The 18,356-nt window shown below is 38.9% G+C and overlaps 1 protein-coding gene across 6 annotated transcripts in view; it reads right to left on the bottom strand.

The window, feature by feature from the left end:
- The window catches only part of Chl1 (cell adhesion molecule L1 like), a 203,713-nt gene that overhangs the window by 28,893 nt on the left and 156,464 nt on the right, over positions 1-18,356 (bottom strand). For all 6 annotated transcript variants that reach the window (XM_052719184.1, XM_052719178.1, XM_052719183.1 and 3 more), the window contains 6 exons: positions 16,679-16,810; positions 10,433-10,573; positions 10,127-10,238; positions 8,664-8,830; positions 7,152-7,317; positions 4,309-4,433 (listed from right to left, as the gene is read on the bottom strand). In XM_052719184.1, the coding sequence (XP_052575144.1) occupies positions 4,309-4,433; positions 7,152-7,317; positions 8,664-8,830; positions 10,127-10,238; positions 10,433-10,573; positions 16,679-16,810 (843 nt within the window). The remainder of the gene's footprint in view (positions 1-4,308; positions 4,434-7,151; positions 7,318-8,663; positions 8,831-10,126; positions 10,239-10,432; positions 10,574-16,678; positions 16,811-18,356) is intronic.

The raw sequence follows: 18,356 nt of genomic DNA, 5'->3' as shown, positions 1-18,356 counted from the left end.
TAGTCAATAACAATAGATAGCTGTAACATGACAGCAAACAGCTTACAGGAGAACTGAGGGTGCCAGAGCAGAGATGGTTCCATGTGGCAGGCACCACCTTTTTCAAGGGATTTCAAGATCATTGGTCATCAAGACCATTGGTCATCAGCCAAGTTCAGCTTCCTGAGAGGAGTTAATAGTCAAAGCTTCCAATTTATCTGTAAACTCTTCACTCTGAGGATGAACTAGGCTGATGGTAAAATAGTCTTTTTATACACTTACGATTCTTTAAAGTTCACAAAGCACATTTTCATTTTTTTATTATTCTTCTTTTATACCTGACCACAGCTTCCCCTCCCTCTACTCCTCCCAGTTCTCTCCCACCTCCCTCTCCCGCAGTTCCATGCCTCCACCACCTCCCCTGAGAAAAGAGCAGACCTCTTATCTATGTTATTTTATTTAGTCAGAGTGTTTGCCTCTCTTGGGCACTGATTCAAAGAGAAGCTGAGCCCTGAAAATATTTTACTTTTGTCAGTGATGCATAAAAATATTAATACAGCAAAATATCAAGAAACTATCTGTTGTAGGATAATCTTTTTGTACATTGTGAAGATGTGTCTTTGCCAAGGTGCTTTCTGAATGGTTTAGTTAGGAAATGAATGGCTAGTAGCTAGGCAGAAGAAGATAGGTGGGATTTCAGGGAGAAAGAGGGAGAGGAAATGAATCTAAGCATGAGAGAGATGCCAGCAAGACATGGAGGGAGTCAGACATGCAGAGTGAAAGGAAGGTAAAAAGCCACAGGACAGAATGTAGATTAATAAAAGCAGGTTAATTTAAGTTCTAAGAGCTAGCTGGGAACAAGTCTGAGCTAAAGGCCAAACTTTCATAATTAATAGTAAGTCTCTCCATCATTATTTGCAGGCTGGTGGTCCAAAAAGTCAGATGGGAATGCTTGCTACAATTACCTGAGAATTTGTCCAAGCTTAGCTGTGCATGTCACTGTGTTTCTTTATAAACAAACATAATCTTAATACTTGAGGTGGAAACAAAAGACAGCTATAAAGAAAGCACAGACTGCTGCTTTGCTGCCCTGATTCCCAGGCTCAGAGACACCCGCAGTATCCCTTCCTTTCTGAGACCACTGAGCTGTACACATCTTGGCAGCCCTAGAGCTTTTATTTCAAATGGTGTCTTCATCATATCTATTTCCCTGTTGGACACAACTGTTCTCAAAAGACCACACTTGACTGACAGGGCATCGGAAATGTCTGGAGAAGAATATTTAACAATGAATGGCATCTGTTCTTCATGTCTGGTTTACTGAAGGAGGGATGACCAGAATGGGCACTTGCAAATTTCTTGCCTATATGATGATTATGTATGGTCAGGTTTAGGAGATATGATGGGTCCCTGGTAGATCACTGATTTCCTCCAGTTCATCCTGATCTATGTGCCAGGCTCTTCTCCTCTGTGGGACTAGAGTATCTTTAGGAGAAGGGATGTCTTACTAATCTTTGTATTGTTCATGATAAGTGAACATAAGTGTTTTGTGACTAAATGAGAAATTGAAAAACATATTGTCATTTCAACCATGCATATAGTTATTCTATTAAATGAATAAAAATTGTGTCCTATGGTTATAGATAAACAAGACAGGGACTATGAGCTTTGCATGGCTCTTCTGCAATTGATTTGGGATTTTACTATAATTAGTGATAGTCAGTTGTACATGTGTTACAACAGCTTTTATAGGATGTTGGCCTGGTGTCTGCAAAATGTGGGAAATAATTGTATAATAGAAGATGCATATTGGGCAGTGGCAAATGTACCAGAAACTGATAAATCAAATATTTAAGTGTTAAGGTACATGGATATATCATATATATGATATATGTATGTCTCCATGGTAAAAAGAAAATGTTATCTTAAACTTTAGTTTAAAATTTGCTCTAATATTCTCAACTATTCAAGGACATATGCTTTAGTTTGGAGGAGACAGTAAAGCTATTATCATGCTGGCCTTTACTATTTGACAAATTCTTGTTAAGTATACATTTACAAAAAGCATTGTTTATAGTTCAGAAAGCAACATGCTTACTTTTAAAGTTTGGCACATGACTCTATTCCAAGATCAAGGACTTAAATAAGAAAATGTTTCCCCAGGAGAGGGCTTCATGATCAGACTGCTTGCCAGGGGTGTACAAAACCATAGGTTTAGCCCAGTCCTCCCTGCTCACAAAACGTATTTCTTCAACAGTGTTCTATATTTGCCAGCTTGGAGAATTTACTTTTCTCTTTGGGATTTGCTAAGAATCCAATGCATCCTGTGGTTTCCTCGCCGATCCCAATTACCATGTTTCACTTGAGATGAAAATCTGACTTCTTCAACCAGCCATCACATGGAAACAGAAGAACAAAGGCTTTGAAAACTGATTCTTAAAATATTTGATACCAAAACTCCTGGAAATAACTTCTAAGCAAATTTGTTTATGTCTAGGATTTTAAAACATTGTTTTCTAGGATAAAATATTCTAGGAGCTACACCTATGCCAAAAATAATTTTATGGTCAATTATTGATATATTTTAATCAGATATTAAAACTAAAAAAATATAATTTAAAACCAAGGAAGCAGTTTTTAAAAGTTACCCTATCTTATCTTAAATTCTTTACTAAATTGTTAGGAGAGTACCAATAACATAAATGGTATCTATGGTCATAGCTACTAGCTGGGTGGTGGTGATGCCACCGCCGCCAACCTGTGCCACCTCCACCCGGCTGGTGATGCATACCTTTAATCCCAGCACTCGGGAGGCAGAGCCAGGCATATCTCTGTGAGTTTGAGGCCAGCTTGGTCTACAGAGCGAGATCCAGGACAGGCACCAAAACTACACAGAGAAGAAACCCTGTCTCGAAAAACCAAAAAAAAAAAAAAAAAAAAGAGGAAGACTAATATGAGGGTGAATTTTAATATTTGCAATGAAATTTAGAAGGTGGGTGCTGACAGCAAAAACCGACCTTTCCTTGCTGCCATCACTCAAAATATGGAGGCAGAAAGCTCATGTGTCCAGATGCTCTGTACTCATGACACCTGAGATGCAGCTCTCCAGATGCTCAGCTTCTGTGACTTGCAAATACTGCTGGAATAGCTACCAGAGAATGAAATATTTCCACTTGCAGAGTCCTGAGGAAACTCACTTACCTAGAGCTAAACAACTCACCCACCGAGCCAAGTCTATACTCTCTACGATGTAGGATGTACTACATTGGCCTCAACTTAGCAGCTATTGGCTTCATATAAAGGAATCCAACACCAGCTTACTCACTTCCCATAGAAGGAAATTGTTAAGCTCTCGGTAGTGGGCCATCTCAGGTAATATTTAGCTCATTACATTAGGAAATGTCAAAGGTGTTAACAGGAAGTCCTTCTTAAATGTATGTGGTATCCATAAGAGCCTGTTTTTGAGGTTGGCTTGAAATTCGAATGGTAGGAGGATCCCTTGAGAAGAAATTGTGTAGGAAAAGCCTTTTTGGAAGAACTATGACTTTGGCAGTGAGATTCAGCAAGCCTACATACAGGGAGAGAAGAAGGGGTATGATTGCCCTCCATACTTCTCAGGATGGTATACCTGCAGCATCAAAGGAAAACTACAGTTTAAATGGTTTGCTGCTGTTGTCTTTACAGAGCAGGTTTGCAGTTGGAAGAGCTGGTGGTGAGTCAATGGAGAAAGGCAGTTGGAAAGCAGCCAGCAGATGGTCTGAGGGCTATAAACTCTGGTGATTTCAGGGCTAATTGCATGGATTGCACTAGTGAAGGGTGCACACTGTTTTCCAATTAGTAATTTAAAAAAAATCAAAGATGTTCCTTTACCAAATACTTGATGTCTGTGCTCAGCTTCCTGGGGCCTTGGGAGCTCAACCTAAGGTTCTGGTGCAGACTATAAACACCAGGTATCGACCACTGGACACTCCCATTCTCCAGTCTTAAATAGAGCCCTCTTCCATTCTCAGCCCCACTTCTCTGAACATTAGTAATGGGTGGATTGAGACCTTTGTTCTTCTTTCCACTGACAGCATCGTTTATTTCCTGCTGCTACTGGCAAACTTCCCACATAGGGAAAAGGAATTAAGCATTAATTAATTTCTTTTATGTGAGAAGAGTAGAAATAATCTAAAAATGAAGTTGCAGTTCAAACAAACAAACAAACAAAAAATCAAATTTTACTTTAAGAGCAGAGGCTCAAGAAATCAGTGGCTTTAACACCTAGAAACAAGGGAAGTTAAACGCTCACAGGAAGCATGTGCAGAGATTCTCTCTGTTTTCACTTACCAAGGACGGTTACTTGAGTTTTCTCAGAAATGCTATCAAGAGCAGTTTGAGCAGAACAGGAATAAATACCCTGATCTTCTACTGAGATGTTGGATATGGTCAGATTAGCTCCATCAATCACTATTCTGTTGGGGGCAGAGGGCAAACACAAAGTACATGATGAACATCTCCAACAGCAGAAATACAGTCCTTTAGCAACACATGATGCAAGTTTCTTTAAGGTAAATGATTCCAGGCAGAGTGATGAAACCAGTTCATACAATGCAAATGTTACCAGAGAAGGTCACAGATGAAAACTGGGAATACAGTCTCACAGTATATACACATGACTACACAGTATTAAATGGAATCCCATTTTAACAAATTACAAAATTACAGGTTGCGACGGAAGTCTGGGCTGGCTGCCATGTTTAAGAAACATATCACACTAACAGAGCTAGGATTTTGTGATTTTTGGTTTTCAGATTTTAAAGACAGGGTTTCTCTGTGTAACCTCCCTGGCTCCCAGGCTGTCCTGGAACTCTCTCTTAACCAGGCTGGCCTGGAACTCATAGAGATCCACCTTGCCTCTGCCTCCCAAGTGTTGGTGTTTATATAATTATTATTATTATATGAGGGAATCTCATACAGAATCAATGAGGATGCTTCTGAAAAGAGAAGATTCTAGAACCCTACCCAGTTCCATAGAACCAGAATATTATGATGGAATCAGAATATAATATAATCTTTTTTAATGTTTCCCTGTCCTCTACTTCCAAGATGTAATAATGGAAGCATTTAATGTATTTGAACACTAGGTGGCAGTCCTGTACTTCTTTCTGCAAATCATTTCAAGTAGCTTTTTAAAATTCATTTTTATGTATTTTGCCAGTCTGCAATAGTTTGTGATGCAAAAGTCATTCTTTTATCAATTTTATTTTTTACTCTAGACGCATAGACATATTATCAACACAAATCCTCATTTTTTTACATAAAGTACTATTAAATTTAAAATATATTCACAGTAATAGCTATTAGTTGAAAAATACTGTAAGCAATGGCTTCTTTATGGAAAGGATGACAGTCTTACACAATTGAAAATTTTAATGCTAAATTAATAAACTGAAAAATTTTAAGACTAGAAAACAAAACTGAATGATATGTGACTGACTTTGGCTGGAGGTAGTGCCCCTTGTTCTTACATCAATTTGTATAATGAGAATTTGCCAGTCAGTACTACTAGTTGTTTGTGGGGAAGAATCCCACCACAATAAGTTAGGGGTCACAGTTGAAACAAATGCCTTTGCAAAGAGAAATGGCGTATATACACATACGCAGATATTAAGACAATGAGGCCAAGGAAGTAGCAGCCAGGAAAGAGACCGACTAGAGAAATGATGAATGAATTGTCCAAAAAAGAATAGTGAACAATGATCTGTTTCCTATATTTTCTAAGACCATCAAATCTTAATTCACAATAATCGTATGCTCCAGATTTTTATTCCTTTCCATCGAGTCATGTTATAAAAAGTGGAGGTAGAAAGACATCTAGCAGATAATGTGAGGGCACCAATCCCTTAAGGGCCAATGTTGAGATTTGAACACCACTGAGTTTTAATCCATTTTTTAAAAAAAAGCCAAGACTGCTGAGATCTCATAAAAAGAGAGCTTGGAGTATTTCCAGACCTTCTGAGTTGCTATGTAACTTCAGATGAGATTTGACTTCAAAATGATAAATTCCTACCTCTCACTCAAAGACAATACAAGCTGAGGCAGAACTGACCTTTGTGCCATTTAACAGACAAAGCAGCCTTTCTCTTTTGATTCTACTGGATGCTACTGATCCCTTTATCTTTTTGTTGCCCTTAAACTCCCGTGATTCTCAACAGCCATTCAAACTTTCCTTTGTTCTATGTTCTGTATTTCTCCTGTTCAGAATACTCAGAAATTCAGCTCCAGCCTTTCTACACATAAGCTCTCCATTCACAGATTCAACTGATAATGGATGGACAATGTCTTTTAGACTTGCATCTGTACTGAACAGGTACACTTTTCTTGTTATTATTCTCTAAATCACACTGTATAGTGACTATTTGCTGAACACTCCCACCGTATAGAGTATTTAAAATGCTGTAAATGTAACCTACATCATGAATAAAGGCACGAGATTCAAATAGAACACCCTTTTATAGAACACACTTGACCACATTGATTTTGGTATCTGCCTAGGATTCTGCAAGCTACTCCTAGAGATATAAGGGCCAGCTAATGCGGGCAATATCTTATAACAGGATAAGGGGTTTTATGGGCGAGAAAAACTCGTGTGAGACTGGCAGATAGAAGGGAATGGACACTGCCCTTCTAGGAAGCAGTGGGGACAGTGGCTCTGGCAGACAATGGGGTAGCAACAGTTGACCTGTCCTGTAGCATCCGGGGGTGAGGGGCGGGGGCGGGGAAGGGTGTCTGAGGAGGAGGCAGAAGTTTTCAGAAACCTGGACCACAGATGTACTGCCCATGAGCAAGAACCCCCCAAAACAGCAACATCTTCCTCTTTCAGTCTTCCCAATGGTTTGGGAAGCTTCTAAACCTATGCAGCTAATCTGCATCGCACACCTGACTTCTCCTTCCTACACTGAGAGGAGAAACTGTGCTTCATAAGAATGAGCACAAGCAAGAAGAAGAACATATAAAATAAACAAAACAGATATTTTAAGACCTTCTGAATACTGATTTGAAGAATGAAACATTTGAATCAGTTTTTGTACTTTAATGCAGTGTGAATAATTTGGGGACTTTTTTTTTTTTTTCTAATGTGAGATCTTAAACTCATATGCACCGATGTCCTTCCCTAGCAGTGTACTTACCTGCCATCTTCTGTGCCATTCATTTCAAAAACTTCTCCATCTTTACTCCAGGACAACTTCAAACTGTGTTTCAAATGTGAGTCACATTGGCTTTCACAGTGTAGTTCAAGCACATGTGATTTGGGGATTCGAGGATTCTTTGGAGAAATTTTGAGCTTTGTAGCATCTGTATGTTTTTCAGTCAAACAAAGGTGTGAGTTAGAACTACAGATCACAGTCCACTTTGTTATTCAATGTCTATAACCTTAAAATTGTCATGATTCTGTCAAATTTACATACAATGTGTCCCACTGTAATTTTCTAACATTAAACCTGAGAAAATTTAGGTGCAAGCACCAACTAATATTAGCATGATTTCTTACTATTCTTTGCTAAAGTAAATAACTAAATTGTGAGCTGACAAATATCTCTAGAGGTTGAAAACAACATAATTTCTCATTGTGTATCATCCAGATATATAATTATGTTGTAAGGAAAATTGGAAAATTAGTTGATTTTATATTAATATACTTATTATTAAATCAGAAACATGAGCTGAAATGGTGAAGCCCTAGCATAAATGTGCTATCCACACAAACATGGGGGATTAGACATCAGCCCTGCACAAGGGAGGCCAACACTTGTTTTCCTACTCAGAGGTACTCCCAGAGCTTAGGAGGGAGGACACTGTAAACATTGAATATTTACTTGTGGAGTTTCTTGCTGAATGAATGTGGGAGAATAATAATTCAGGATAAAAGCAATTGCTGCTATCAAAACCATGAAGCTAAAAGATTAAAAAAAAATTAAAATAAAAATGTCAGTGAGGCCTGAGTCTATCAGCAGCTTCCAAGGACTTCACTGAAGGGGAAAGCCTGGTTGATGTTCCCAGTTTAAAGAGAACAAAGAAAGCCTGCCCAAGCTGTTAGGCTGCTTTTTTTTTTTCTAGTACCAAACTTCTATGATTTTGTTAAATGCTCAAACAAAACTGGTACTTGGTAATACCTCAAGTTCACTACTTGATTTAGTATAGATAAATAAACATAGAATTGAAACTATACCCAAATAAGTCAGGTGGTGGTGGTGCATGCCTTTAATCCCAGCACTCGGGAGGCAGAGCCAGTTGTATCTCTGTGAGTTCAAGGCCAGCCTGGACTACAGAGCAAGATCCAGGACAGGCACCAAAACTACAGGACAGGTTTCTCCATAGAAACCCTGTCTCAGAAAAAAAAAAAAAAAAAAAAAAAAGAAAGAAAGAAAATATACCCAAATAGGAATTTCTTAAGATATAGGTGGTCATCTACCACTAACAATCTAACAACCCACAGCAACCTGCTAAGAGGGCCCCACTCCACGGATATCACATCCTGCCATACTACCAGTAGTCTTTCAGATGAAATACAATGGAGGGCTTTTGAGAAATGATCAAAGGACCTTCAAAAGGTACTCAAAATGACACTGTTTTCTCTGAGAAAACAGAGAGAAACCAAAGCTATGTGAGAACTCATGAAAGCAAAGGCAAAATAACAATACTTCTAATATCCAAGTTGGCTGTGATGACGGCTTTTCCCATTGCGTTGTCTACCCAACAAGAGTATGATCCCGCATCTTCCTCAGTAGTTCTGTAGATCTCCAGTGTGCCGTTTTCATGGGTATGGTACCGATGACCTTCAAGGGGATGTGCTTCATCAGCCACTTCCCTGTGGAGATGCAGAAATGAGTCATTTTGGATTATGACACAATTCTGTACCCTTCAGATCCTGCTCCCTGATGTTATCTAGGCTCACGTCTTCTTTGGGTGCTTGGTAGACCATCTGAAATCTTTTTGTGGGAACTAATTTCTCTCCTAGAACTGTCCAAGACATGAATCAGAGCTGACCAACAGACTATGGCTAAAAAGAACCCAATTCCCTCCTTGGACAGTTGCCTCTGTCTGCCTCATAGATTCTAGCACTGCTTTACACATGTCCTAAAGCTTAATAAATATTTTCTGGCTTATTTATGGTGAAGTCTTTAGTTAATGATTGCTCCAGGCTAGCAAACGGGAAAGCTAGTAATTGAAACAGATAATGAACCTTCCCAACCTCCCACTGTCCTAGGAGAACATTGGTCATTCAGAAATATTATAAGCCAGGAAGTCTTGCCTCTCCTGTGGACATGCATTACATTTACCCTATCAACCTCAGGCTCATTTTCTCCCACATTCATCCATTCTCCAAGCATTTCTTGTCACAGCTTGATTAACCCTGTGAATTTCACAGTAAGTGATTGCTTGTGCTCACAGTTGCAGAGGACAAGCGGGCCCCTGGCACAGGTTTTACAAAGTGAGGGCTAGGCTGAGAGGTGCACATGATTTGCCTCAGATGCAAAATGTAAAAGCATTGTCAAAAATCAAGGAAGTAATATTTTAATCAAATAGTTCTAACGGTCAAAACCAAAAAAAAAAAAATCACAATTGACTTAGACAAGATGTGACTCTGATTTTGCATAGCCTGATTTCACTTCTTTCACAGTAAAGTAGTCAAACCTTATCAGTAAAGCAACTAACACAGTATATGCTTATGGTGATAAGTTTAAACTTAAATAACAGTATTATTGAAATCAAAATAAATGTTAGCAAAGTCTTCAGTGTATTTGTAATTGGCTGTAGGTTAAGATAAATAAGCAGACAGCCCAGAGGCCAGAACAACCCTTAGATAGTCCCATCACAGACAAAATAAATCCATCTTTAAAATTATCTTAGGAATCATTTTAATTCTTTGCTCTATGAACACAATTGACTCTGTATATTTCTTCATGTTAAAAAAAAAAAAAAAAAAAAAAGAATCCCAGAATTCTAGTCAACGTTTTCAGGAGGGATGAGTCATTAAAATTTGTTTCCTTATTTTTCAGAGGCATCAGCTCTCTGTAGCGACACAGACACAGTGCAGGCTGCCAAATGGTGGCTCCAGAGTCCCCAACATCCATTCCCTTAATGGAGCAGCAAGTCATCTTACCAGATTACTGTGGCCTTGGGTGAAGCAAAGTACTCGCAATGTAAGAAGGCACTATACCCAACTACCGTTGCGTAATTTTCTTCGTTCTTTGTTTGTATCAGTGGGACAACATCTGGTCAGAAATAAAGATAAGGTTTTAAACCTTTCTGCCTGAGGTTGTCCTCTGGCCTCCACATGAACACAAACATGTACATTCCCTCACTGAACTTAACACACCCCCCCAAAACAAGCTGGCACTTGTGACTATAACTTTGAGCATTTTAATTCAGCAAATAGCAGGTGAAGTCAGGACTCAGGTCTGCTCACCTACAACGTCAATATTGGCACTGGCAAGGATGGTCCCATGGATATTTGAGGCTTCACATTGATATACAGCAGTATGGTTTGGTTGTAGATTTGTAAAACTGATTTCCCTGGGGAACATAACGTCACCAGGAAATGGATGATCTGAAAGAGAAGAGAGAATGTCACTATGATAAAGAACAGAATATAAAATATTTATGAACCATTTATTAAATGTGTCACACAGTATCTATATTTGAAGACCAGTTTAGGGTGAAAAATAGTTCACTGAAGTCACGTCTTTACAGTTTGCTCAAATCAACATGAGTGCCTTTTCAGACCCTTTTGCATTTGCAACATCTTTTCAAATTATGTTTTCAAATAAATATTATGAGAACCCATGTTGCCCTACAGCTCACTGCCTCTTTGTATCCCTGCTTATAATAAGATTGGAGGTGACCTGTTTGATACCTGAGTCCTACTGTGAGGGAACTCATACTTCAGCATCTGCATCTAGATGTCACCAGTGCATAGCAACACAATAGAGCCTAACTAGCCCTGGTTTCTCTCTTGACAACATTTTCTCTGGTTCATTTTTCCCCTTCCTACTATTTTTGTATTTATTCCATTATTTTGTGTGATTTATATTATCATTTAGCCAATTCAAGTTTGTAGCTCACAACCCTTAATCCTTTCTCCTTCCCTCCTTCCTTCCTCATTCACCCCCTTCATCTTTTTGAGAGTAGTTGCCATGTCTACAACTTTTTAGGAATAAAATCTACACTACTTTCTATAACTATCTCCTTTTTACTCCATGGTTTCTGAAGTTACTAGAGGGTATTTACTCATATCTGGAGATTTGGAGTTAGGAACCAGAGATGAGAAAGAATATGTGGAGTTTATCTTTCTGGGTCTGAGTTACTGCACTAAATATTATATTCTCTAGTTACATCTATTTATCCCCAAATTTCATGTTTCATTTTTCTTTACAGATGAATAGTGTTCCTTGGTATATATGTACCATATTTACATCATCCATTTATCAGTTGAAGTACATGTAGGTTGTTTCCATTTCTTATCTATTTGTGAATAGAAGTCACTCCTAGCCCCTAGAAACATGTTCATTCAGAGAGCACTGAATAGATTCAATACCTTGTATTTATATGTTTGTTCTTGTGTGTGTGTGTGTGTGTGTGTGTGTGTGTTTGTATCTATGAGTGTGTCTCTCTCTCTGTGTGTAACACTAATGACAAAAGAACAATAATGACTAGAGCAGCTGTGAATTTAAGAGGGAAGGTCCAGCAAAAAACTATAGGGAAATTATGCAATTACATTTTAAATGAATTTTAAAAACACATTAAAACACAATACTATTGATTAAACATATAGTTATCTGTTGGAAATTAGAGTACCTAACACTTTTATGGGCTTATTAAGAGCCACAGAATCCCACTGGGTATAGTCAATGTGTTATTACATTGTCTCTGCTTAGAACCTGTTGTATCAGCATTTACAAGGCTTTGTAAGCATCACTTTCAGAGAAAATGAACATCTTACAGCATCTGGAAACAAGTTGGGCTCTAAATAATCCCTTGTCTTGACACACAAGAAATGAAGAAAAATGTTTTGTGCTAGAATTTTTGAGCAAGGACAACGATTGCAGAAATTTTAGTTTAAATGACATCAATAAATATTTTCTTTCTCCTTGTATTACCATCATACAAAATAACAATTACATTGAACTTCATGGAGTGGGAAACAAGAATTGCTACATATTGGGAGACTGTTTTATACAATTTTTTCTTTCACTAGAACCATAATGTATGCATTCCTCCAGTCAGCTGTGATGCCTGTATCCATGCAGATGTATAGTGTGTTATTAATACCTAAAGAGCAAGCATAACAAAGCAGTGAGTAAATATTTGTGGAAACATCTGAAATAAGTACAAAGGATGACATCTTATTCATGAAAGTTCCCTGTCAGTAGACAGAAATATAGGTGCTGATGTTCACTCACAGAACTATGACTATGTGCCTCAACAACAACAACAACAAAACAACAACAAAAAAACACCCAGGTGTGAATAAGGCTGAGGACTTTGATATAGAGGAGTTATGCTACAATTCAGGTGGGCCCCATGTAACTACATTGCTTCTTGAAAATCAGAAACTCTTGTCTGGCTATAAAATCAGAAAGGTGTGGGCATGAGAAAATGACCATGGTGATAATGATGTCAACTATGAAGACAGAGGAAGAGAGTCATGGGTGAAGAATATAGGCAGCCTTTCGTAACTGAGAAGGAAATGGAGGTAGAAATGAAGAATGAGACAGGGTAAAGAGGGAGAGAGAAAGTGAGAGAGATACTTTGATTTCCTTGCAGAGAGTCTTACATTGACCTCCTAACTTTCAGAAGTATACAACAGAAAAATTGTACTGGTTCAAGTGACCAAACTTCTGCGAATTTGTTATAGCACCATCCAAAAGTTAATATCAACCTTTGAGGTAATTTATCAGCTACCTTTTCAGGATTAACAAGGTAGATAGCCTTTCTAAATTCTGTATGACAGAAATCGTAAAGGACACCATGAGGGATTACGTCTCTGATCTCTTTATTCCTCTACTATTACACAGGCTGGCAGAGCTAATCTTGTCACCCCCATGTTCTGCCTTATATCACAGGCCCCAAGGGCAGCTTTCAATCAATACAGTATTGCAAAAGAAGAATTAAGACCAAATCCTCATGTTTGGATGAAAAACAACTAACCCTGACTTAGCTCTCCTTCTGGAAATGTGTTTGGGAACTTCACAATATACTACACATTGTAAAAACGTAATTATTCTAAAGAAAATATAAATTTTAATAGTATCTACCAAACTATCCTAGTCCTGACATAATCCCAGGGTTCTTTCTAGATGACTCTCTTTCATAAGGTCAATGAGAACAAGACAATATGGTTGGAGATCCCTCCACTCAAATTCACTCTTTTCTAGGTTCCATTCTAGCCACGAATTTACTTGTATTGTGTCCTCAAGTAAATACTGTAATTCTCATGAGCCTTGGCCATTGCCTCTGAAAAGTGAAGAATAAAGAGATCCATTTTTCCAAGGTTTTCTCAGAAATACTGGATGCCAAATCTTTGGGAAAGGTTACAACAACTGTATTCATTTGGCTTAAGTCTGAAATAAGACTCATAAGGAATATGATTTTCTAAAAGTATAAGTCTAAAGAGATTTCAAATCCTCCTGTCAGCCTGACTGTCATCCCATGGTGGCCCTGTTGCATGTGATAGAAGAAAGCTATTCTCAAGAGCTGTGGTAAGAGCACAGCTTGTTGTTCAACATTCGTTTCTGTGGTGATATGTTGTGTACCCTAATAAACTTGCCTGGGGATCAGAGGACAGAGCCAGCCACTAGATTAGACATAGAGGCCAGACAGTGGTGGCACACATACATACTGGGAAACACACATGCCTTTAATCCCAGAAAGTGACAGCAGGATGGAGAAAGTTATATAAGGTGTGGGGAAACAGGAACTAAGGTAGTTCAGCTGAGATCCTTTCAAGTGAGGATTCAGAGAACTTCAGTTACAAGATTCGTGGAGTTGGTGAGGTAATAGGTGGTAGCTGTGGCTTGCTTTGCTTCTCTAATCTTTCAGCTTTCACACCAATATCTGGCTCCAGATTTTTTAATTAAAAGACCATCTAAGATTCGCACAACAGGTTTTAGTACCTCGTATGTTACCTGTGAACACAGCTATGCTTATTTCATCCACCAAGCAAATCCATTGTCTCTACTTTGGAAATATCCACTACCTGATCACTCTGACAAATGTCTAGCCTGAGGCCTCAGTGTCTTTCAATCACCCTTTTGCTGTCATAGAGCTAAAGGCTGCATTCAGAGACCAGAAAACCCCTTTAAACATAAATTACAAGGGCTGGTATATAGCTCAGTAGTACAGCACTTGCCTGGCATGTGGCAGGAAGCTTAGTTCAAACTCTAGTACTTCACAAACAAACAAAACATAACATTCCTCACTCCAACTTGTCTACTCAAAACTCTATGATTGCCCATCTGTCATCATTCAAACCCCAAGACCCTAATTGGGACTTGTCATCTTCTACACTCTGATGCCTTCATTTACTGAATGATTTCAGCAGTTAACAATGCCCCTTCCTCATGCCCCAAGCTTAAGCCACACTGGGTTATTTTCTTTTCCTTCTCCAGACACACATGCCTCGGAGTCTTTTCATTTACTCATCTCTCTACTCCAAATGCACTCAGACAGCAGATGGCAGCTGCCTTCCTTACCTTCTTCATCTCTCAAAGTGTGTGTACTTTTATCATCATAAAGCTACTTTGCATTTGAACTTTTCACTCTCCTCAGTACCTAGCTATTTTCTATGTACAAATTTCTCAACAACATGACCTCTTCTGATTTTATGTCTTCTTTAATCTTTTTATAACCCATTGAATCCAATTAGTGCTGTCTGTATTTACATGGTTGGGGGATATCCACTGGAACACTTATTGTTGTCTGTATTTACATGGTTGGGCGCTATCCATAGGCAACCTACAGTGACCATACACCAAAAGTAAAATGTCTCCTCTCCATCAACATCCATCAATGCCAATAACTCTTCAGCTAGAGGGATGCCTCATAAATTCCCCACACTCACCCATACTGGAGTTTTGACTGACAGGTATCATATAATTACTAATATGTGCTGTGAGTTCATGGGGACAATGGCTGGTTCATGTCCAGAAGAGAGCATTTCATAGCACTCCTCTCATTCTGTATCTCTTACATTGCTTTAGCTTGCTCTTCTGTAACAGTCCATGGACCACAGAGGGGCTGAGGACACCAATTATCTTCAACACTTCATCCAGTTATAGGTCTCTTTATTAACCACTCTCCACTACAAACAGAAACTTCTCTGACCAAGCCAGAAAGCAGCCCTAATCTGGAGGTTTCAAAAGCTAGCTGCCTGGGGGCCCACCCTTAAAGCTCTTCAGTATCAGGACAGGGATCCAAGCAGCAGGGATTGACTCCCTCATCCTCCTGTATCTACCTTTCAGGGTTGCTGTTTTGTGACAGATCCTGTGCAAAACATTCTTTGAATGGTGTTTTCTTCAAGCCACATAACAGACCCACAAGTCACTGCTATTTTCATCTCCATTTAGCTTATGAAGAAATGGGTCTTAGGAGGGTAAATCATACTCTTAATCACACAGCTAGTCAATGATAGGATGGCCATGGAAACACAAGCAGTATGGCTCCAGAGTTCATAAACCACGAGAGACCTCTACAGATAAATCATGACCTTAGCTAGCTGACTTATTCATCTCTTTCAGACACTACCACTGCTTCCATTTGGTAGATTGAGACACTTAAGCGTAGATGAGTCATTGATCAGCTGGAGGCCACAGAACTGTGAAGGGCCACAGCCCAGGGAGGACTTAGGTTTGTGAAGCACAAGGAGGCCTGCCTATTATGGGGATCCAGGGCAAAGGAATAAATGGGGGCCATATACCTGCACTCAACACTCCTTTTCTCCATGAAGCTAACCAGAACATAACACATTACATAGGTTCTGTCCTGTGTGAACAAATAGCTTCAGAATAGCCTCAGCTCTGGGCACAGATTAAAAGCTTAGGGGCGTAGAGGCTGATGCAATGAGGACACTGGGCCCGAAGTCCTGTTCCATTCCCATCTTTCCATGGCCACCCAATGTGGACACGACTCCAGGGGATTTTCTAATGTGTCATCAGCAGTTCAGGAGCAGTTGTGTCATGTACTTCCTATTGTGGCCATGCTTCCTGGCCACAATAGGGAGGCAATGTCTGAGCAAAGGATATTCACAACAGGGGCAGAGCCCAGGATAGGGGATATTGCATGGGTGCAAGAAGATTTAACTTCCAACTTATGCTTTCATCTACTAGGCTACTCTACCATTCCTTCTCATGGGCAGGAACAAGTGTTGGTCCTTTTCCTGATTCAACCATTGGGTCATTACTTATGACATATATATTTAAGTTAGTGTGTGCATAAACACTATCCATGCCTCTTCCGCTGTGTTGGTTCCCATCAATCAAATTGCTCATAAAGAAGAACTTGTTGATTTTCTGGCAATGTATTATGCTAATACAGCCCCACCCAGTGTACCTTAACACATCACCAAAATGTCTGATGATGTACTATACCATCCAATTGCTGCCTTCCCCACCCTTTAGCTCTCGGGTTTTTTGTTTTTAGTTTGTTTTTAACTCACTTTCAATTGGGAAGCCATTGACTTTCCATTTGATTGTGGGTTGAGGTTCTCCTTCCGCTTCACACAACAAGATGCCGTTGCTCCCCGTGCTGTACACTGCACTCTGAGGTTTCTTTTTCCAGTGTGGAGGCTCTGAACACAATACAAAGAGATTTTCAGAAAGTGTATCCATAGCAAAAGAGCCGATCTCTGTAACAGGCCTGCATTTCCACCATATACCAGCAGAGGGCAGACACCACAAAGTATTCCACAGCAACTCTTTTGGTTAGGTTCTGCAAAGGTGGGCGTACTCTGTGTGTGTGTGTGTGTGTGTGTGTGTGTGTGTGTGTGTGTGTGTGTGTGTGTGTGTACTTACATTACACTCTGAACATGTATATAAATCAACATACTAAAAATACACAGCCATTTTAGCTACTCAAGTATACATTTCACTAGCGGAAGCATGACGGAGGACTAAGCAGATGGTAACTCATTTAGGGCTGGCTACTGTTCCTACTCAAGCTGCAACAAAGTAGCTGGAAATGTTGATATGCAAGAAATAGACTTGAAGAGCTTTTTAAATAACAGTCAAATTTGCAAAATCTTGTTCCTTGATTATTGACTGCAGCATTTACATATCCTACCTATACCAATTTCCATAACTTATCAACTTGGAAAACATAATTTTCAAGAGATGTTCTCCTTGCAAAGGGGCAGGGAGAGAACCTGAGAAGAACATTTGATTTTTTTTTTTTTGCTTTTGAAACAATCGGAAAAAACAGAAATAAATGATCTTTACATTTTTATACATAAAACTTCAAATGTGTAACTCTAATTGGAGTATTAGAACAAAGCAAGACAAGTTCTTCAGTTTAAACTGTCATATTTTGTCAACACCAGAGTAGCACTATGTCAACAGTGAATGCAAGACTTGAGGTGAGCATAGATATTATTATTATTATTATTATTATTATTATTATTACTACTACTACTACTACTACTACTACTATTGGCGTTCTGCCTGTATATATGCTATTATCAGTTTCTTGGATGCCTGGTGCCTGTAGAGGCATCAGACCCCCCTTAGCTGGAGTTACAGATAGTTGTAAGCTACCATGTTGATGCAGGGACCTAGACTTGGGACCTCTGAAAGAGAAGCCAGTGCTCTTAACCACAGAACCATTGCTCCAGACCTACTTGCATGGTTGATGATTATTCTCAGAAGTAGCTTAATAAAACTTTGAAGTAGTAATTCCCATCAACTTTAGCTTAGTCATTTTCCTCCAAAAACTGTGGATTTCTGTCTTGATTCAATGAGGAAATCTTTTTTAAGATATGTACATGTGTACAGAGAAAATATCTTTTAAATGGTTTTAGTAAAGGAAGGAAAGGGTATTATACAGGAAAAAATCCAAATTCATCAAAAAGAAAACACACACACACACATGTAATTCTGGCAAGTCTCTGTAAGCAAGCGACATGCCTTTAGAGTCTTCTACAAGATGTAGGCTCAATTGTTAATTTCAATGTTAAACACCTGTGTTTAACAGACTAATCTAAAAATATTGAGGTACTTAGCATAAAGTACAATGGTCTAAATTAGAACTGTAGATCACTTTCTGAAGGGAAGAGTGCCTTTATGACATTATTATTTTAAATATTTATTTTTATTTGTATGTGGGATGTATGTGTCCTTTCC

This window comes from Peromyscus californicus, unplaced genomic scaffold (genome assembly GCF_007827085.1).
Source record: "Peromyscus californicus insignis strain IS unplaced genomic scaffold, ASM782708v3 Scaffold_6__1_contigs__length_162567912, whole genome shotgun sequence".
In the NCBI taxonomy this organism is placed as follows: Eukaryota; Metazoa; Chordata; class Mammalia; order Rodentia; family Cricetidae; genus Peromyscus; species Peromyscus californicus.
The sequence above is the reverse complement of the archived record's forward strand: the minus strand, read 5'-3'. Positions and strand labels throughout refer to the sequence as shown.